This window comes from Odontesthes bonariensis, chromosome 1, assembly GCF_027942865.1.
Source record: "Odontesthes bonariensis isolate fOdoBon6 chromosome 1, fOdoBon6.hap1, whole genome shotgun sequence".
NCBI lineage: Eukaryota > Metazoa > Chordata > Actinopteri > Atheriniformes > Atherinopsidae > Odontesthes > Odontesthes bonariensis.
In genome coordinates, this window is record NC_134506.1 from 28646548 (window position 1) to 28663360 (window position 16813).

Genomic DNA, 16813 nt, shown 5'->3' on the forward strand with positions numbered 1-16813 from the left:
TTTGGTTTCTATCCATCTGTTTTTATAAGGTTAAATCATTTTCAGTGCTTCCACTGCCTCTGCTGCTGTACAGTAAAGCATCTTATTTTTTTACTACAGCAGGACTCCGAATTGACTGTTTTCCTGAATGCTGGTGTCCCAAAGTGGCACATCAGTTTGGTCAGTTCGCTCAGCACTCCTTCCTCCTCTGTCTCCCTCCCTTCCTCTACCTCGCTTCCTCATTCTCGTACTACCCGACACTTGAAAAAAAGAGAGAAGCTCTGCTTCATGGCTTGTGAGCTCTGCCTCTCAGCTACAGACGAAGAGAGGAGTGGAGAGGAGAGAGAAGGGGAGAGAGGGAAAAGGAATGAATAAGGAGGAGAAGGGAAAGGCACTGACACAACTGCATCTCTTGTGGCAGCGTCCTGCAACCAAGAAGCAAATGAAAGAATGTGAGAGACAGAGAGAGTATGCCCGAGTTAGAGGAGAGAGAGAAAGAGAGAGGATCTCAGAGAGCCGTGTCCTTGAGAACTGCAGCACGACTCTTTGAAGAGAGCTGGAAGAAGGTGTGAGTAACGTACATCACAGCGGGACATGTGTGTTTTCCATGTGTGTGTGCGCTTCATGGATGTACATATACAGTACTGTTTGTGTGGGGGGGTAAGTGTGTGTGTTGGTGTGTGTGTGTACGTGTATTACCTGCTGCTCACACACTGACCTGCCAAGTTCAGAGTGAAGGGGGTTTGGCTGCCGATCTTCTCTGCTATTGTCTGCCTGCCTAAGTGTTGCTGACAGGAGATTATGGCAAATACAAAATGCCGTATGGACCAAAGAAACAGAGTGCCAAACTTCATAGACACGTGCATGCACGCATGAAGCCCTATGCTGAGAGCCCTGTTTGACTGCATTTGTTTAAGCATGTGTGGATTTGTTGGAGGAGAGGTTGTAGGTGTCCATAGCATGATCATTTATCTGATAAGGTAGTTTATTTATTTATTTTTTTTCAGGGTTGTTAGTAAAAGAAATGTATATCTATTTCCTTTTAGTTGTTATCATATTATTGTCATTATTTTTACAAAAGTGCATCTTGCAGTGGTGTTTGAACCACCTGTTACTACAGAAAAAAATCTATAGTGAGTAAACTTAAAAAAAACTTATACTAAATTAGTCAAAATGTCCGGCAGCGGAGTCCATTGATGCCCAGCAAGTTGGACCTTTGCAGTCCTATATTCAACTATTCCTCTACTCTAAATTCCTTTAACTTCGGTAGCAGTTCTGTAGCGGATCGCTATCAATTCAGAATTTTCCAACTCACTCTTCCCAACAAATGGTGTGTTGTTAACGCTGCAACTTGAAACTGTTATTGCAGTATTATTTTCTTTTACAGTAAAAAACAGTAGGAATGTTGCAAATCAATCATTCATTAAGCCACAAATAAATCCTGTTTACCTGCTAAACTAGGTTTCTTCTCATGAAGTGAGCCCGTGGTTTGGGGGGGCGGTTATGTCTGAACCCTGTGAGATCTCGGGATCAGAGCCAAGTGGTGTGACCCATTGAACTATTTGCAACTAATCATAGGCCACAAGCCACACAGCATGCCACAGAGTCCAGTTAGGTTACACTCATCAAAGTATAGTGAGAGTCAACATGTCAGTCATGTTTCTGAAGGCGCTCTTGAGATGAATGTCACTGCTGAAACCATGTGCCATTTTATATATCCTTTCAACATCATTCAGAGCTAAACATTTGATATCTTGAGGTTTGTTGATGCTGTAAGTAAGACATGCTTGCCTCTCACAATTACCATGAATTGGAACCAGAGGGAAATTTTCCAATAATCTAAGTAGGAAACTATCCTCATCTATAAATGCCCTGGTTGCTTGATGTATTAGGTGTCATATATCTGGTATCCTCTGTGTTTGATCATTTGTAGGAGGATAAGTGTGACCACTGATCATTCTCTCTAAGATATATTTGGATATCAAATTTTTGCACACTAAGTACAAATATAGCATACCAAAATATCTTTATAAAAATCATTTCTCATTCTTGGCACACTGACATGAAAAGCATAAAACTGGATTCAATTAATTAATTTCCAATTTTGTTGTATCATAAACCATATTTCCCGATTTTGTACCAAGAAAGGAAACTCCTGCAGGGCTGTACATGTAAGGTATTATCAAATTAATTTGGATAACAATGTGAGTAATGTTATGCCTGATAAACCTTACATTTTAAATCATGGACTGCACATAGTGAGCTATCATTAGGAAAATGAGTCAAAGAAAAAATAAATAAACATTGTAAATATGGAAAATTATCATAGGTAACATGAAAATCTCATCTTTGTATTTATCTGAAATAGCTAACGGAATTTTACACCAAAATAAAAAAATTGGATCTATTAACATTGTTTTGAACACTGTTTAACAGTTTCCCTTTCTAACTTGTGTTGTAAAAATGTAAAGGAGATATTATTAAATCATTTTTTCTGTTCTCTTTCACCTGTTCTGGCAGTTATCACATGTATGTATTACATGTATGTAGAGGTTTGAAAGTATATTCAGAAATTTTTGTTGCGTGTCAACTGAAATGTTTTGTCACATTTTTCTGCAAATTGCTGTATCTAGTAACCCAATCCATAGTACAAATTCATGTTTTTACAATATGCTTCTTATGATAACTAATACTCTCTTTGCATGAATGAACTGAGAGGGGTAACAGGCAGATTTAATGGAGTCCACTGTATAAATTTAGACTTTAGAAACAGTCCCCAGGGTGAGCGTGTAAGTGTGCAGAATGTACCGAGATTGTGAGTGTATGAGCATGGTGGTCAAATGTGTGTGCCAGTGTGGGCATGCAGTGTGTTTCTGCATGGTGCAATGTGTTTTAGGCTGTTCCAGCTGACCAATTGAGGTCAGCCGCTCAATAATTAAAGCATGTCACTGGTCAGCGTATGGGTTAGGTCAGCCAATCAGAGCGACTGATGTCAGATCAGAGTGAAATAAAGTAGAGTGACTGTGAAAAGACAAGTGTATAGTGGGATAAGGGGACACAGATGACGACTTAGAGTAAGACAGATGCAATCTGTGGAATGGAGTAGAATGTATGATTTTTTTACATTCATAGCAGCATTCTGTAAATGTTCTGTAAATATTGTGAAATACTGTTGGCCAGGTCTATGATATGACTTTTCCATTTGTGTTCAATTTTTATGTTAACTTGTTGCTGTATCTTGTCTGACTCAAGAGTCTCCCCACAACAATAATTTTATATTATCTTTGTTCTATTTGATTACAGTATCTGAGGACTGAATGCCCCTTACAGCGGTTACTGAAAAGAAGAATACCAGGTAAGAGGAGCAGAGCTACCGACTCATAGTTGTAAACTGGTTTTCTGACAGAGCAGCGAAATTCCGCAACAAACTGTTAGATCAGCTGACACATAGTGGGAAATGTGTTGTTATTTTTTTTCTTTTATTACTTTTTCACCCAGTTTTTTTTAATACTATAAAGTCTCAATTTTATGAAATATGACACAGATTAAAGAGGGAATAACAATCAAGAGTCTTTAGAAATCCAATCTTTTTTCAGTTTGTTTATATGGTTATTTATCTATCAATATGCATCAATCCATTTTCCATTGGGCAAGAGTAAGGGTGCACCCTGGACAGGTCGCCAGTCTATCACAGGGCTCTCTATCAACATGATAAATCAAAACCTGCCACACCAAATTGGCAAGGGAAAAACACACTAAACTTTTGTATGTATTCAGATCACGGAATCACACTTGGCAAAGGACTGCAATCTTTGAGTATACTTCTTCTGTGATATTAATTATGATCTGCTGGTATTGAGCTTAGTCTTGGGCTGCACAGTGTTCCTGTTCAAATCTCAGCTGGGGCCTTCCTGTGTGGATCCTAAGAGCTTCAGTGAGGGCAACCATACTTCTTCTTGTTTTAAGGATTATAATGACCTAGATGACTGAGAATCTACACTAACTTCCTGTGTAGAGTTTTCATGTTTCCCTATGAATACGTGAATTCTCTTTTGTGCTTCAGCTTCCTCCCACTTTCCAAGAACATGCATTTTAGGTTGACTGGTGATTCTTAATCGACTGTAAGGGTGAGTCTCGAGGTTACCAGCGTACATGGTTGTTTGCCTCTGTGATGGACTGGCAACCTGTACACTGTCTCTCGCCCCAATGGTGGCTGGGATAGGGCTTGTTGATTTGTTGAATGTCAATGAGCAATTAACACCCAAGTTCAGTGATAAGTCATTAAATTAGAGCAAGCAAAGATGCTGAATACAGCCAACAGGTTCACTCACGATGAAGCAACTTTCCAAGGTCATTCTGCAGCCACTTGTGGTGCTGCTATGTTAACTGATCAACAAACTTAAAGCAGAGATCACTACGAGCTGCAGTATTATCTACGAATGGGAAGCTCATAGCTCATCTTTGATGATTTTACGTATTTGTAACTATGTTATTGCACATTTAAAGATTTGAGCCTGGGTTAGATTTTTTGAAAATTATTCCCAACATGCATTTTCAGTAACTTTATCAATCATTATTTAGTGTATTATAAATTTCACCTGCTTTAGCTTTGTATAATCAAATTGGAAAACAACAAGATTGCTATAGCTTTGAAATCTTTGTCTCTTTACTTTGCAAATTAGTCTTTTTTTTTCTACTGTTTCTACCTTTTTGAAATGCAGATAACTTTATGAACCTGTCTTGATGTTGTAAGATGATCATAGCTTCAGGCCTGATGTGAGCTTCTATTTATCTGGAAGCCTTTCTGGGTGATGTGGGCTCCTATTAATACCCTGTGCAATGGTTTCTGCCTACCACACACACAAATGCACACACACAGACTAGTAACCAGAGACTTGAGGCCTTTCAACACTACAGACTGCAGTCCGCTTCAGGCCATGATGATGTCACTGGGACACCAAATCATTAGTTACATCACAGTAAACAGAAAATTAATTCATGTAGAAACATACCAGGAGTCTATTTTAGTGGTTGTTAGAACAGACACAATTATTTGCTGTTTTATTATTTTTTTCTTGTTTCTCATGTCGGTTTTACAAGTAAAATTAAAAGCCTCCGTTATGTATTCCTATTGATATGTTATAAAAAAAAAAAGTAATGTTTTTCAGACTTTTTTCATGTTTTCTTTCTACTTTTCTTTCTACTATACCCTGGTCATTTAGACATTTTATGTCAGATCCTGAAGTTGTTGATAGTCCACTTCCACATTCTTGGTTTCTTCTTCCGCTCAGGCTTTTGTTCTCGTGTTCATCCACTGGCGTGTCTCTGCTCTCTATAAGCCCTCTGTATTCACTGTTAATCCTTTTTATGCTTCTTCTAGCAAGAAGCCCCAGTGAGATCCTGTAGATTTAGACAGAGGTTGATCTCATAATTAGTATTCAGCTGTCAGAATATGTCAGTCAACTTTTGGAGGCCCCTCTTAGTCCTTACCCTCCCACCATCATCTCCCCATTAAAATATCAGTCTATAATTCTGCATTGTGGCCTGTAGATGTATGTGTGTGCACGCCATGCATCAGGACATATAGCTGCATGGTCCTGAAGAGAGAGACCCGCATGCATTAATGTAGATACATATCCAACCTCCTCCTGATTTCCCAGGAAGTCACCCTCCATCATCTTAAATGACATGAAAAGAGCCGAAGACAGATATATGCATGAATTAATTGGCTTGAATAGAAGTATTTAGAAGCTTAATCCATGGGGATTAACGCAAGCAGCCCTCTCTGGATTTAAGCTTCGGTGCATTTTCAGCAGAGGATTGTTTTATATCACTCCATCCTCCTCCTTCTCACATGCCGCCACCTTTAGTTCTTAGTCAGTGAGCCACTAAAAAGCTGTCAAGTGTAGGATTAGCAATGTGGAAAACCACTAGATAGCTAATTGTCCTAAAAACCTCTAAGAATGCAATATTTTTTCTGTGGCACATAGTTTGAACTAAGAAGAAGAGCCCATCTTTAGCTTTGTCTTTCTTCTTTTTACACAGACAAGATATTGTTGTCATTGCAGTATTAGGGCAGCTCCTAAATATATATAACTGTCCTTAGAATTTTCATGAACAGTAATATAATGTAATGGTTTGAGCAGTGTTGTGCAAAGTTAGTGTTATTATGTACACTTCATTCTATTATATAAGAACCCATCTTAAAACAACGTGTCAAATCCATAATTAGGAACAACGAGGAGAATTTTTTTTTTTTAAAAGTGTTCATATGCTCAGCACTGGAAGCCATATCCAGCTATTTAAAACCGATCCAATCAAATCAGAATGGAAAGATTAATGTCAAGAAGTCTATGTGGGCGAGTGTGTGTGTGTGTGTGTGTGTGTGTGTGTGTGTGTGTGTGTGTTGGTGGAGGGGGGGGTATTTTTACGAAACAATATTGGCAACATCTTTATTGAGGAGTTGTTGGTGTTCCCCTTTAAATGTTGAGTGTTTTTTTTTTTTAGCTCTTTTTTTCCCAAACATACAAGGTTAATATGTTTTATGGAAGATAGCAGAGCACACTCTTGGAAAAGGTGAAAATGTCAGCCCGGAGGTATCTCTTTTTTGACAGAAAAAATGTGCCTCTTTTATTCTGTTTGCTTTATCTTTTGTCACACTTTCCTTATTTCTCTCTAAACCTTCCTTTTCTATCCTTATCCTCCCTTTTCCTCTTCTCTCCTCTTCAACCTCTTGTTCTAGAAGTTCCCCTCCTTCATTTATAGGCTCTGTGCTGTAAGTCTATGAGATACTGAGCAGATCAATGCCTATAGATTGGCTCATTGGAAGCCATTAGTTATGGGTTTTTATAAAGCTAGTCATTACTGTGTTTAATCTTGCAGAAAATTAAATTTAGAGTTGTGTACAGTGTTTTGGTTAAAAGTTGTTGATTTTTTTTTTCTCCCTCTCATTCTCTCACCAGCTGCTATTTTTCTCACCTATTTTGCATTTATTACGGTGTGAGTGTATGCGTGCAAAGTGTGTGTGTGTGTGTGTGTGTGTGTGTGTGTGAGAGAGAGAGAGTGAGTGATCGAGAGAGAGGTGTACTGGTGCCACTGTCAATAAGCCATCAGGCATCCTGGTCATGCCAAAAAAACCCTCAAGAAAACTACTCATACAACAACATAGCATGGCCACTGCACTGCAGACCAGTTTATCAACGCAGTTTATCCCTGAGGGTTGGTAAGTTTCTCTATTGTCAGAGGCTCTATAGTCAATACATTCAGTGGCTTTAATAACTTAAAAAGTGATGGGGGTGTCATTTTTTTCCTCCTTCTGACACGTTGCTTTTGTTTTTCAAAGAACACTGTGACTCTGTCCAGTTTTAATTTTCAGAATTGGTCATGAACTCCTGGACAACACTCTCCTCCCTCTGCCCTGCCAGGCATTCCCAACCCCATTACCTTTCTCCTTTATGCTTTATTTATCAATCCCTTCAGCTCCCCAGCCCTCAGCTTCCCCCTGTCTTACTCCATTTCTTCCAGAGTCCCTTTCTTTTAACCCTCTCTTTCTTATCTCCCATTACTTTGTCCCTACGCTTCATTCCCTGTTCACATACTTCCACCCCATCTTTCACCCCACTCCTCCTACCTCCAACTGCTTCTTTCCCCCCTACTTTTTCACTTTTTCCACTCTCCTCCCCTAGTGCTGTCAGCATCTCTTTGGCTTCCCCTGGCTCTTGCTTTTTCCCCATTCCTTTTACCCTTCCCAGTCCCGTTTAGCTCCCTTCCCACACACCCACCCCCTCTCTAACTAAACAATAGATGCTTTGAGCACTGAAAGATCACTTCCCATCCCAGCCCAACACCGTCAACACTACCCACCCTCCTCCTCTGCCCACCCCATGATGATATGCAGAGCAGGGCAGCAGCCTCCTTTTGTTTAGCTTAGCGCAAATGAAAATTGCTAATCAATTTTTACCCCCTCTTATTTCATGGCGTGTAGTTCCTGCCCCTCCCCTGCCAGCTGTCATTGTGTGGTTGTGGTGCAAGGCTGAAAGCTTCATTAGCAGAAGGACAGCATGTTTTGCCCCTCAGCACTGTATTCATGGAATTACTAAAGATAGGACATTGCCTGGTGTTATTCAGTATTAGTGCAAACAGAAATTTCCATGTGTCTCATGACCATCTATTTTGTCAGAGTAATAGCAGAAAATTCTGATTATTTAAATATTATTTTAAGCAGTGTTTTTAGAGGCATCAGTTTAATTAGAGAAGCTTTTTCATAACCACGATAGATTATCATTACCAGAACATGTTAATGTGACTTGACTCAGGAAAGTCTGAAGTTAAAAATCACCCTCTGGTAGCAGTCTTGAGATGCTTCTTGATTAATCTAGTTTAAAGACTATAGCAGCATATCACTGACCTATACAAGACCCCTGCTCTTCTTTACAACATTGATTAATTACACATTTTCAAAGGCTTAAATCAAGCAAATCAGAGCAGCTAAATGTTGTTCTTTTTTCATCTACAGTAACTTCTCTCTTTGTTTAACATCATGGGTGCCCAGCTTTGACCTTTGTCCAGTAGCAACTGCCTGTGTTAGTGTGTGTGTGTGAATCCCACAAACTTTGCTGCCATGCAGTAAAAGTGTCCGGATTTATTTAAGATAAATGAATGCATTTGTTTTGGTCACAAGTTACGGCCTTCTCAGACACAAGGCTCGAAGATCACCTCTGAGCTCTGAAATGCATTATTTCTAACCACACTGCTGCAGGAGAGTAGGCAGACGTCAAATCTCAACTTTCAGTGGTGCAGCCACAACAAATCAGCAATCCAGATAGTCACTGAAGGCTAAACTGAGAGAAGCTTTAATTGTTATCCATCTAAATTGTCTGAACTACATCACAAAATCTTAAATTAGCACACAGACCTCCGGGAAGTTCTTTATGTGAGCAGGTTGCTATTCAAGTGAGCATATCAGGTCTATTTTAGCAGCCATCTAGCTTGTCTTAGGATAGTGATATGTGATATTATAATATAAGTGATACAATAATCTTGCCATAAATTCTTGCCATTAAAGTCTTGCTTTGTCTTCCATGTCTATGGCAAACAGTGAGCAGAAGCCAGCAGTGAGCACATATGCAATACACTTCTGTCTGAAAGCTTTTATTTTTTACCATTCAGTACTCTATTAAGATTGCACTTTTTTATGCTTTGGTTTTCACATCTTCATATGCTGATGAGGTCTCTCATCAGGTCTCATTATGAACATGTCAGCATAAACCAGTGTAATGTGGAAAAATAGCTATGAAAAGTGCTCCCATTAATGTTTCAGCTGATGATGATACTGTTTAAACCTTTGATGAACCAAGATGTCATACTGAGGATATGCACTTTTGTTGAAAGATAATTAGGAATTGTTTTGAATGCTAATCTAGTCATTATCAGCACACAATCATTTAGAAGGAGCCGTGACAAAGACTGTTGCGTCTTGGCCAATTGTGACTGAGCACTTCCAGGAGAACTGACAATTGCCTCCTCAGCGTTACGGTAGGTATGCTAGATGCATCTAATGCAGGTATAAAATGCACAGGTCAGAGGTCATAGGATGGCGAAAGGTAATGGGATGAAATGGGGGGGGGGGGTACTGATCTGAAACAACCCCTCCTCTTTCTGCCAGGCCCCCAGCCAGTAGATTAAAACAGAAGTGGTTAGAAAAGAGAGACAAATAAACTTCAAACCTTTCTGCTCAGGGGTATGTGTGTTTGTATAAATGTACATGCAGCCTATCCTTGTTTAAGCTGTCTGCCTGTTTAAAACTGATAAAGGTCTCACGGTTTCTTCCATTTACTCTGAGAAACAGTTCATATTTTCCACAGGTAGCAAGGGCCAGGCTCAAATCTATTAAACTAACATATCATTTCACATACAGTGCAACCCCACATCAAGACTCATGATCTTTGACATAATCTTTATTATTTATTTATGCTTTAGCTAACTTTATACGGACTATTAGGATGAGACAAGCTTAAAAGGAAGGTAAGGCTTTAAGGGGGTGACAGTGATTTACAGTCTGATTGTCTGAATCCTTTTTGTTTTTTTTGGTCTTGTTTCCGTGCTGTGACTCTACTCGGCACATACCATCTGTCGTAATCTGAATCTGAAACCCAACAGACACACTCAAATAAAATCAGTAATTGAAGCAACAAAGTTCCAAAGACTTTGGATTTGCAAGAAGTTGAAATGCAAGCAACAGCTGAGAAAAAAAACTTCATGACCTAAACCATTTAGTGTTATCAAAAAGCAATTTTAAAGAAAATGAGTTCAGAGCAATAGTTAATCTTCTAATAAAAAAGTCAACATTTTGTATAACATCCTATTAAGATATTAGTGACTGAATGACTTTCTCTGCCCCTTTTCCCCTCTGTCTTGCTTTTGACCATCCATCTACAGGTTGGGTTGTACTTTTTCCATCCCCTTCTATTAATAGCCCAAGGATCTGTTTGTCGCCCCCCCTCTCTGGTGTCTGGTTGCCTCTTGGGTGCTATTAATAACACCAGTGAACACAAATATATTGATACCTTCAATCCAGGGATAAGAAGACATGACTGACTTAATTCAATCAGACTCCCCTTTAAATGCCTCTTGGTCACGCTGGCCAAATTAACTGGCCGGGTGTGTTTGTACACGAGTAGGTGCGAGTGTAGCTGTGTGTAAGTGGTAATCCAAAGCACTGATGGTCACTTGTAGCTTCTTTCCTGAGAGGAATATCATGTCCCTGTTGTAGCATTTTCATTGAAACCAGATACCAACCAATCATGTGGATTACTATGCAAGTAACAAAGTCAAGCACATGTCTGAATAGCTGATTTCAGTCCGGTGTCATTATAAGTTATACTATTTTAAACTTTTGTAATGTTTTCATTATCTCATACTCAAATGTTCGGAGGGAGATTTTCTGTTCACATGCCCTTTCCATCTACTCTGTATCTAGATTTCACACCTAGAGGAGATAGTATTATGACACTAACAAGGATCAGGCATTTTTCCATAAACTTTAACACCACATGCACAGCTGTTTTTATGTGGTAATGGTGCAGGGTGCATATCAATCTCCCCTCTTATGAGCTTTGGATTTAGAGATTGAAAGAAACAAGAAAATGAGAGGAGTTTCACAAAAAGCACATGATTTGACTGACAACCAGTGCTTAGGCAAGATACTTGAAACAAATAATGTAATGATAGTAATTCCCATTCAGTTTTAATAACTTTAAATCACCTTCTGTTGTCAGTAGTAGCTCTGTCGAGGGAAAAAAATAAAGCACTCAGGGTGATAAGATCTTAACATACAGATTTTAGGAAAGGAAAACCTCTTTTTTCACCACTTGACAATCAGTCTTGTTTTTCTTGTATTTTTGCAATATCACCATATCGGTAGCTGTTTAAATGTGCCCTTAAGGAGAGAGTTTCTCTATAGTTTGTACAGATTTATGATGTTATTATTTTCATGTCAGTAAAATAGAATTAAACATTTCGATCTTCTCTTTTCTCTCATTTAGCCAAACTGAAGCAAATTGATACATGAGACCTTGGCCACTGATTTGTAAGATAATCTCAAAACAGAAACATGAATAACAGTCCCATCCTTATCACCTGTTATTGCAGGTCTGAATTTCAATGATTAAGATATTGGGGTAGCTCTAAAACTAATTTTAAAAAGTCCAAGTCCTGGGATCTGTACTCCTGTAATTTAGTGAAATACACATTTGTAACCAGAGTCAGTCTGTGGCAGTCAGTGTTTGCCTTCTGGTGATATACTATACAATCAGGTTTTGACAGTATGTCACCAGAAGTTGAAGAAATACTTTTAGTGTCCATGTCTATTTTTTTAATGTTTTCATTCAGATAATTGATTGGTCTGGAAGGGGTCATTTTACTAGCCTGGCGACGCCATCCTACGTACTTCCGCCCAAAGATTTTGGCTCCGCACATAGTCTGGCCAAATCCCCCTACCTCGGTTCGCTCAGTGTTTTGCCAATCAGCAAACAGTTGCGAGTGGTGACGCAGAACTCACACGCGGAGTCCATTGTAGTCCATATAATTGTAGTTCAACCGCAGCGGAAATAAACATGGCGACGGAAGAACGCTAGAAGCTATCCATGAAGTTGTCTCAACTCTGGAGATCATTACACAATCAAAACGAGAGCAAGAGAAATGCCTCGTCAATTTTGTTAGTGGCAAGGATGTCGTAGCTCTCCTTCCAACTGGCTTTGGGAAAAGTTTGATTTATCAAATGGTACCGGTATAATGAAAGCGGATGTGGGAAGCGTGATTCGCGAGCTAGAGCCTCGCGAGAGTAAGCATGAACCTCGGCGCATAACCAACGTCATTTCTAAACATTATGATTGGTTAAGGGAACTCCGTTACTCCAATGAATTTAAGTTGCTGGGTAAGGTCCCGCCCTCCATGGAAACGGATTCCTCTTGGGTTTTCCCAGACTGTTTGACAGAGTCAACAGTCGGCTTTCGCCCAGGCTATCATTTTACATGTGTTAATCTATGATTAAAATACTATACCAGGTTAGATTTCCAGCATCAGTTGGCATGGTAATTAAATGGTCAATGGCCATTAAATTACCTCACTAAGCCAGTAATTCTGCTTTGTAGAATAGGCCCTTGAACCACTTTCCAACAAACTGAGTCTTTGTAAAATTTTGTCACCACTCAATCAGAAGAGAATACTTAAGAATGAGACGCTTTAAGTAATCACTTTTAGTAATTTAAGGAAAAGGAAATGAAAAATGGAGAAGTAGAATAATTTTTTTTCTTCTTTTGGTGTTGTTTGTGAGCTATGGACATTCTCAGATGAACTGGGCTACTGTAACCCTCTGCAACTTTCCTCCAGTGTAAACCTATGTGCAGCTTACAGTTAGTGTGTGTGAGTGTAAGAGAGAGAGACAGAGACAGAGAGAGAGAGAGCTTGTGCTGCAGTGTGTTTTGAGCCCAGTGGAAAAGCAGGAAGAGCTGCTAATCCGCCCGGTTGGCCGAGCAGAAAGGCCATTCATATTTATAGCTGTTTGAATCACATTCTGTCGTACAGATGTCCAATACTAAGACCAGAACAAGAATACGACTTGAGCAAGATTGAAATATGGGTCTAGAGGAAATCTCAGATCAGAAGTATATTCATAGCCTGCTGAGTCACCTTTGAGAGGACCACAAAAAGAAGGAATCATTGCATGAAACACAAAAATCCTGTGCTAGTTGACAGCATGATAATCTGCTGAGTTACACAGAGCTGAAGAGGCTTCTGACTGAATACACTTTGTTGTTTGATTACTGCTATGTAAAGGGTCTGCGGCATTGTATATTACCTTAAGCAGCTTTTGCAAGATTCCTCTTTTCACAATGACCTCCAGGGGCTCCAGAATAGTCTCTAGCACAGAGCCAGTACGTTTATCAGTACATGCACTTTCTTTGAGACACTGAAGTCAATGCTGTTGCCCCAACAGATGTCCGTAAAGCAAAGATTGAACTCTCCACCATAAACTTATAGAGGATATGCAACACTTTGTGCCAAAGATTGAGAAAATAGTTGCAATGTTGATAAACATAAAATTTCATGTAAGTACAGACACAATTTGCTTAAATCAAACAAACAGTAAGACAAAGTTTTTTTGTTTTTCCACATCTGCCTTACACTTTAACCATGATGGCTGCAGATTTTATGGGAATGCAAGGTTTGGTGGACAAAGGCCACAGTCCTATTTTCCCCTTATGAATGATGAGGCTGAGTATAAGGACACACTGCCATTGTCAAGTCTAGCCAACCTCAGAAAGGTAAAGAGATAAATTTAACCTCCTCCATCACACTCATTCAAAGGCATGACAGGAATAACTGGAGCTGGACTGCATTGGAAGGTCTAAAAGTGAACAGAGGCTGAGTGGTTATTTATAGTGTGATAGGTCATATTCTCTCATGATAAGTCTATGCCAAACATTTAGAAACAGCCTTAAGAAAAAGTTTGAAGTCAAGGCAAAATTAGTGTTAGTTGTTATAACAATATTACTCTTGTAGGGTTTTACAATAAATACACAGCCTGGCAAAGACCAAGAACTAGCACAAAAAATAAAGTTTTATTGTCTTTGTGACTGTTTGCATGTGAGTGTGTTTGTGTGTGTACTCACACTTCCCTGCCCCCCTTTATTAGTGAGATGAGGTATATTTTGGACAGCAGACTGTTAACGGTCTGTGTGACTCTAGTCAGTGGGCCATAAAATGTATCACTGACCACTACCCACCAGTGTTTCTAAACATTCAGTTCTAACACAAAGATTTAAAATTTCACATAAAGGACATTCACCTTGGGGCCCAAGTTTTTAAAAACACTGGACTCATCCTCATAGATTTTCCTCTTACACAGACAGATATACAGACATTGACAGTTTGAGACAAATGTTCAAAAAGGGCAACTACCTCCTCTAAGGAAGGGTATCAAGGAATCAACTTTATTTAGACATCTTTGACATAACTTTGTCAAATTGGTCTAATTTGCAGAAAAATAGAAGATTACATCATTTTACTCGCCCTCTTTAAACTTGAAAGGGGACTATTGAAAGGTCCAGATACATTTTAGAGATCTGCAGGTGCAGCTCACTCAACGATTTGTCCATAGTGGGAAGTAATTGGATCACAAGAAAGGCCAAAACATTATGATGTGACAATTTTTTGAGTTCCTGATAGGATGGAAAATCCCGCCATGTGTCTTTTCATGAATCTAACATTTCATTCCAAGTTTGTAATCCTAACCATATCCACCTGCCACCACAAAGAACAAAAAGTTATGTTAACAAGATTCTTAAGTAGCCAGAACATGACTATTTCAAATGTCTTGTTCTATAACTCAAATATATAACAAAACTTATATATTTGCATTAACTTCATCAGAAAATACCAACAGATTACATTAAATTCCTACAAGCAATTTCTATGGAGAGTTTGTTCATCTGTGAATATAAAACGAATTGCTGTAAATCTCAGTGTGCATCATACTTTTATTTATTTTTCACTTAGAGCAAACAAGAGGCTTTAGTCACACACACAACATTAATTCAGTAAAATGGCATTAAACAGTGATGCTAAGAAGAGAAAAAAGAGCAACAAGCTCTCAAACTAACTAGTTCTTCAAATATTAGATTGATATTCTTTACATTATGGTAGGTAACACAAAGCTGAGTAGGAACAATGAAGACAGATATTCAGTCTCCGTTTTATCTAATAATGTTTGTCAAAGTTTATCCATGTGATTGTTGGTAATGCAGTTCCATTTTACAATGAATAAGACATTCATTGCAAGATATTTGACAAGTGTGATGTAAGTCAATAGAAGGCAATAACTGAAGTGGTTCAAGGGGATAACTGCTAACAATACTCTGGAGAAAGAGTCACACATCTGCTCGGTTTGTATTTATCTGTCAGCTGTTTGCATGGCGGGGCCTCTGGAGGAACAAAACACACATTCATGCATAAAAACTTGTTCTTCCACTTACCCACAATATAAGACACACATTGTAGTAACAAATACATACACACTCATCTTCTTTATATAAGGAGCGATTTCTATATTCCCCATCTGCAATTATTTAATGTCGGTTGTATGGGTGTGTGTGTTTGAGTGTCCCTCTTTCTCTCTCCCTTGAGTATTCTCACCTCCTCACCCTCTCAACCTTTCCACCTTTGCACATTCCCCTCTTGACTGAAACTAGGGCTCTCTTTTCTTCTCTTTCTCCAATTTCTCTGTCTCTTTCTCTTGTTCACTTCACTTTTCTTTTCTTATATAGATATTCTCTTTCCTCCTCGGTTTTGAGATACCCCCTCACAGCACTCCCAGTGACCTTGTCTATGACCAATGACCTCAGGGGTAAATGTAAGGTCCCACCTCGCCAGGAAATAAAGACATTAGCTTCCTCCCACCGTCTGACCCCGTCTCACCTGCCTCGTCTTCCTTCACCCCTTCTACCATATACCTCTCCCTAAATCCCTTCTGTACTGCCTCCTGCTCAGTTTTTTTCTTTTGCTTCCTTTCAGAAGATTTTAAAAGGCAGGAGTCAGAAAAGGCAAATATTCCATCCAGGAATTTCCTCCATGTGTCATGTGGTTTCATAAAGATGTACTGTTGTTACAATTGGAAAAATCTTCACAAACATTGTGTGCATTGTAAGATCTTTTTATTTTTGGAACACAGACAGCTAACTTTTCAAAATATTCTGTCCTAATCTTATCTATGCAATTCTGCATGGAATAGTGGAAACACACAACATTAAATCCACATTTGCATGTGTATGCTTTTCTCCCCAGTTGGGTCCATTTATTGTGAAACTGGGCTCTTGATTTTTCCCTCTAGAGATTCCCTACTCCATTTTTCCTCTACTTTACGTCTGGAGTCCAGAATTATAATCAGACCTCTGTTTGCTTGTTCTTGTCTTACCATTAAGCTAAAAAAGTGGATTTTATGTCAAATGTGTCATCATCCTTTTTATCAGCAAATGCTTTACTGGAGAGTTCTCTTGACCATCACTATGTTCTTGTTTATGGTCAAAATTGTTAAGGCAGTGACTTATTTGTTTAAAAGACATTGCCACTAGAGTCGTTAGAGGGGCAATTTACTTTTTTCTAACTTTAAGAAGTATGTTGTGTATGGTGTGACTGCATTGTTCAAGACAATAAGGGTAAATTAAAATTCTTTTTCAAAAAGTTTTATTGCCATACTGAGTGTAGTTTGCATATATATATATATATATATATATATATATATATATATATCCTCACCAACCTAACAACAGACTAAATG

General features: G+C 38.8%; 1 protein-coding gene across 6 annotated transcripts in view; it reads left to right on the forward strand.

Moving 5' to 3' along the window:
- The first annotated feature begins 241 nt into the window (after nt 1–241).
- Nucleotides 242–16813, forward strand: part of esrrga (estrogen-related receptor gamma a) — a 160407-nt gene continuing 143835 nt past the window's right edge. For 4 of the 6 annotated variants that reach the window (XM_075463047.1, XM_075463085.1, XM_075463057.1 and 1 more), the window contains exon 1: nt 3281–3334. Coding sequence is in view for 2 of the 6 variants with exons in the window: in XM_075463065.1 (XP_075319180.1) it covers nt 3297–3334 (38 nt within the window). In the remaining 4 variants the exon portion in view is untranslated. Of the gene's footprint in view, nt 546–3031; nt 3089–3280; nt 3335–16813 lie in introns of those variants that run through there. The other 2 variants (XM_075463065.1, XM_075463075.1) reach the window with 2 other exon arrangements.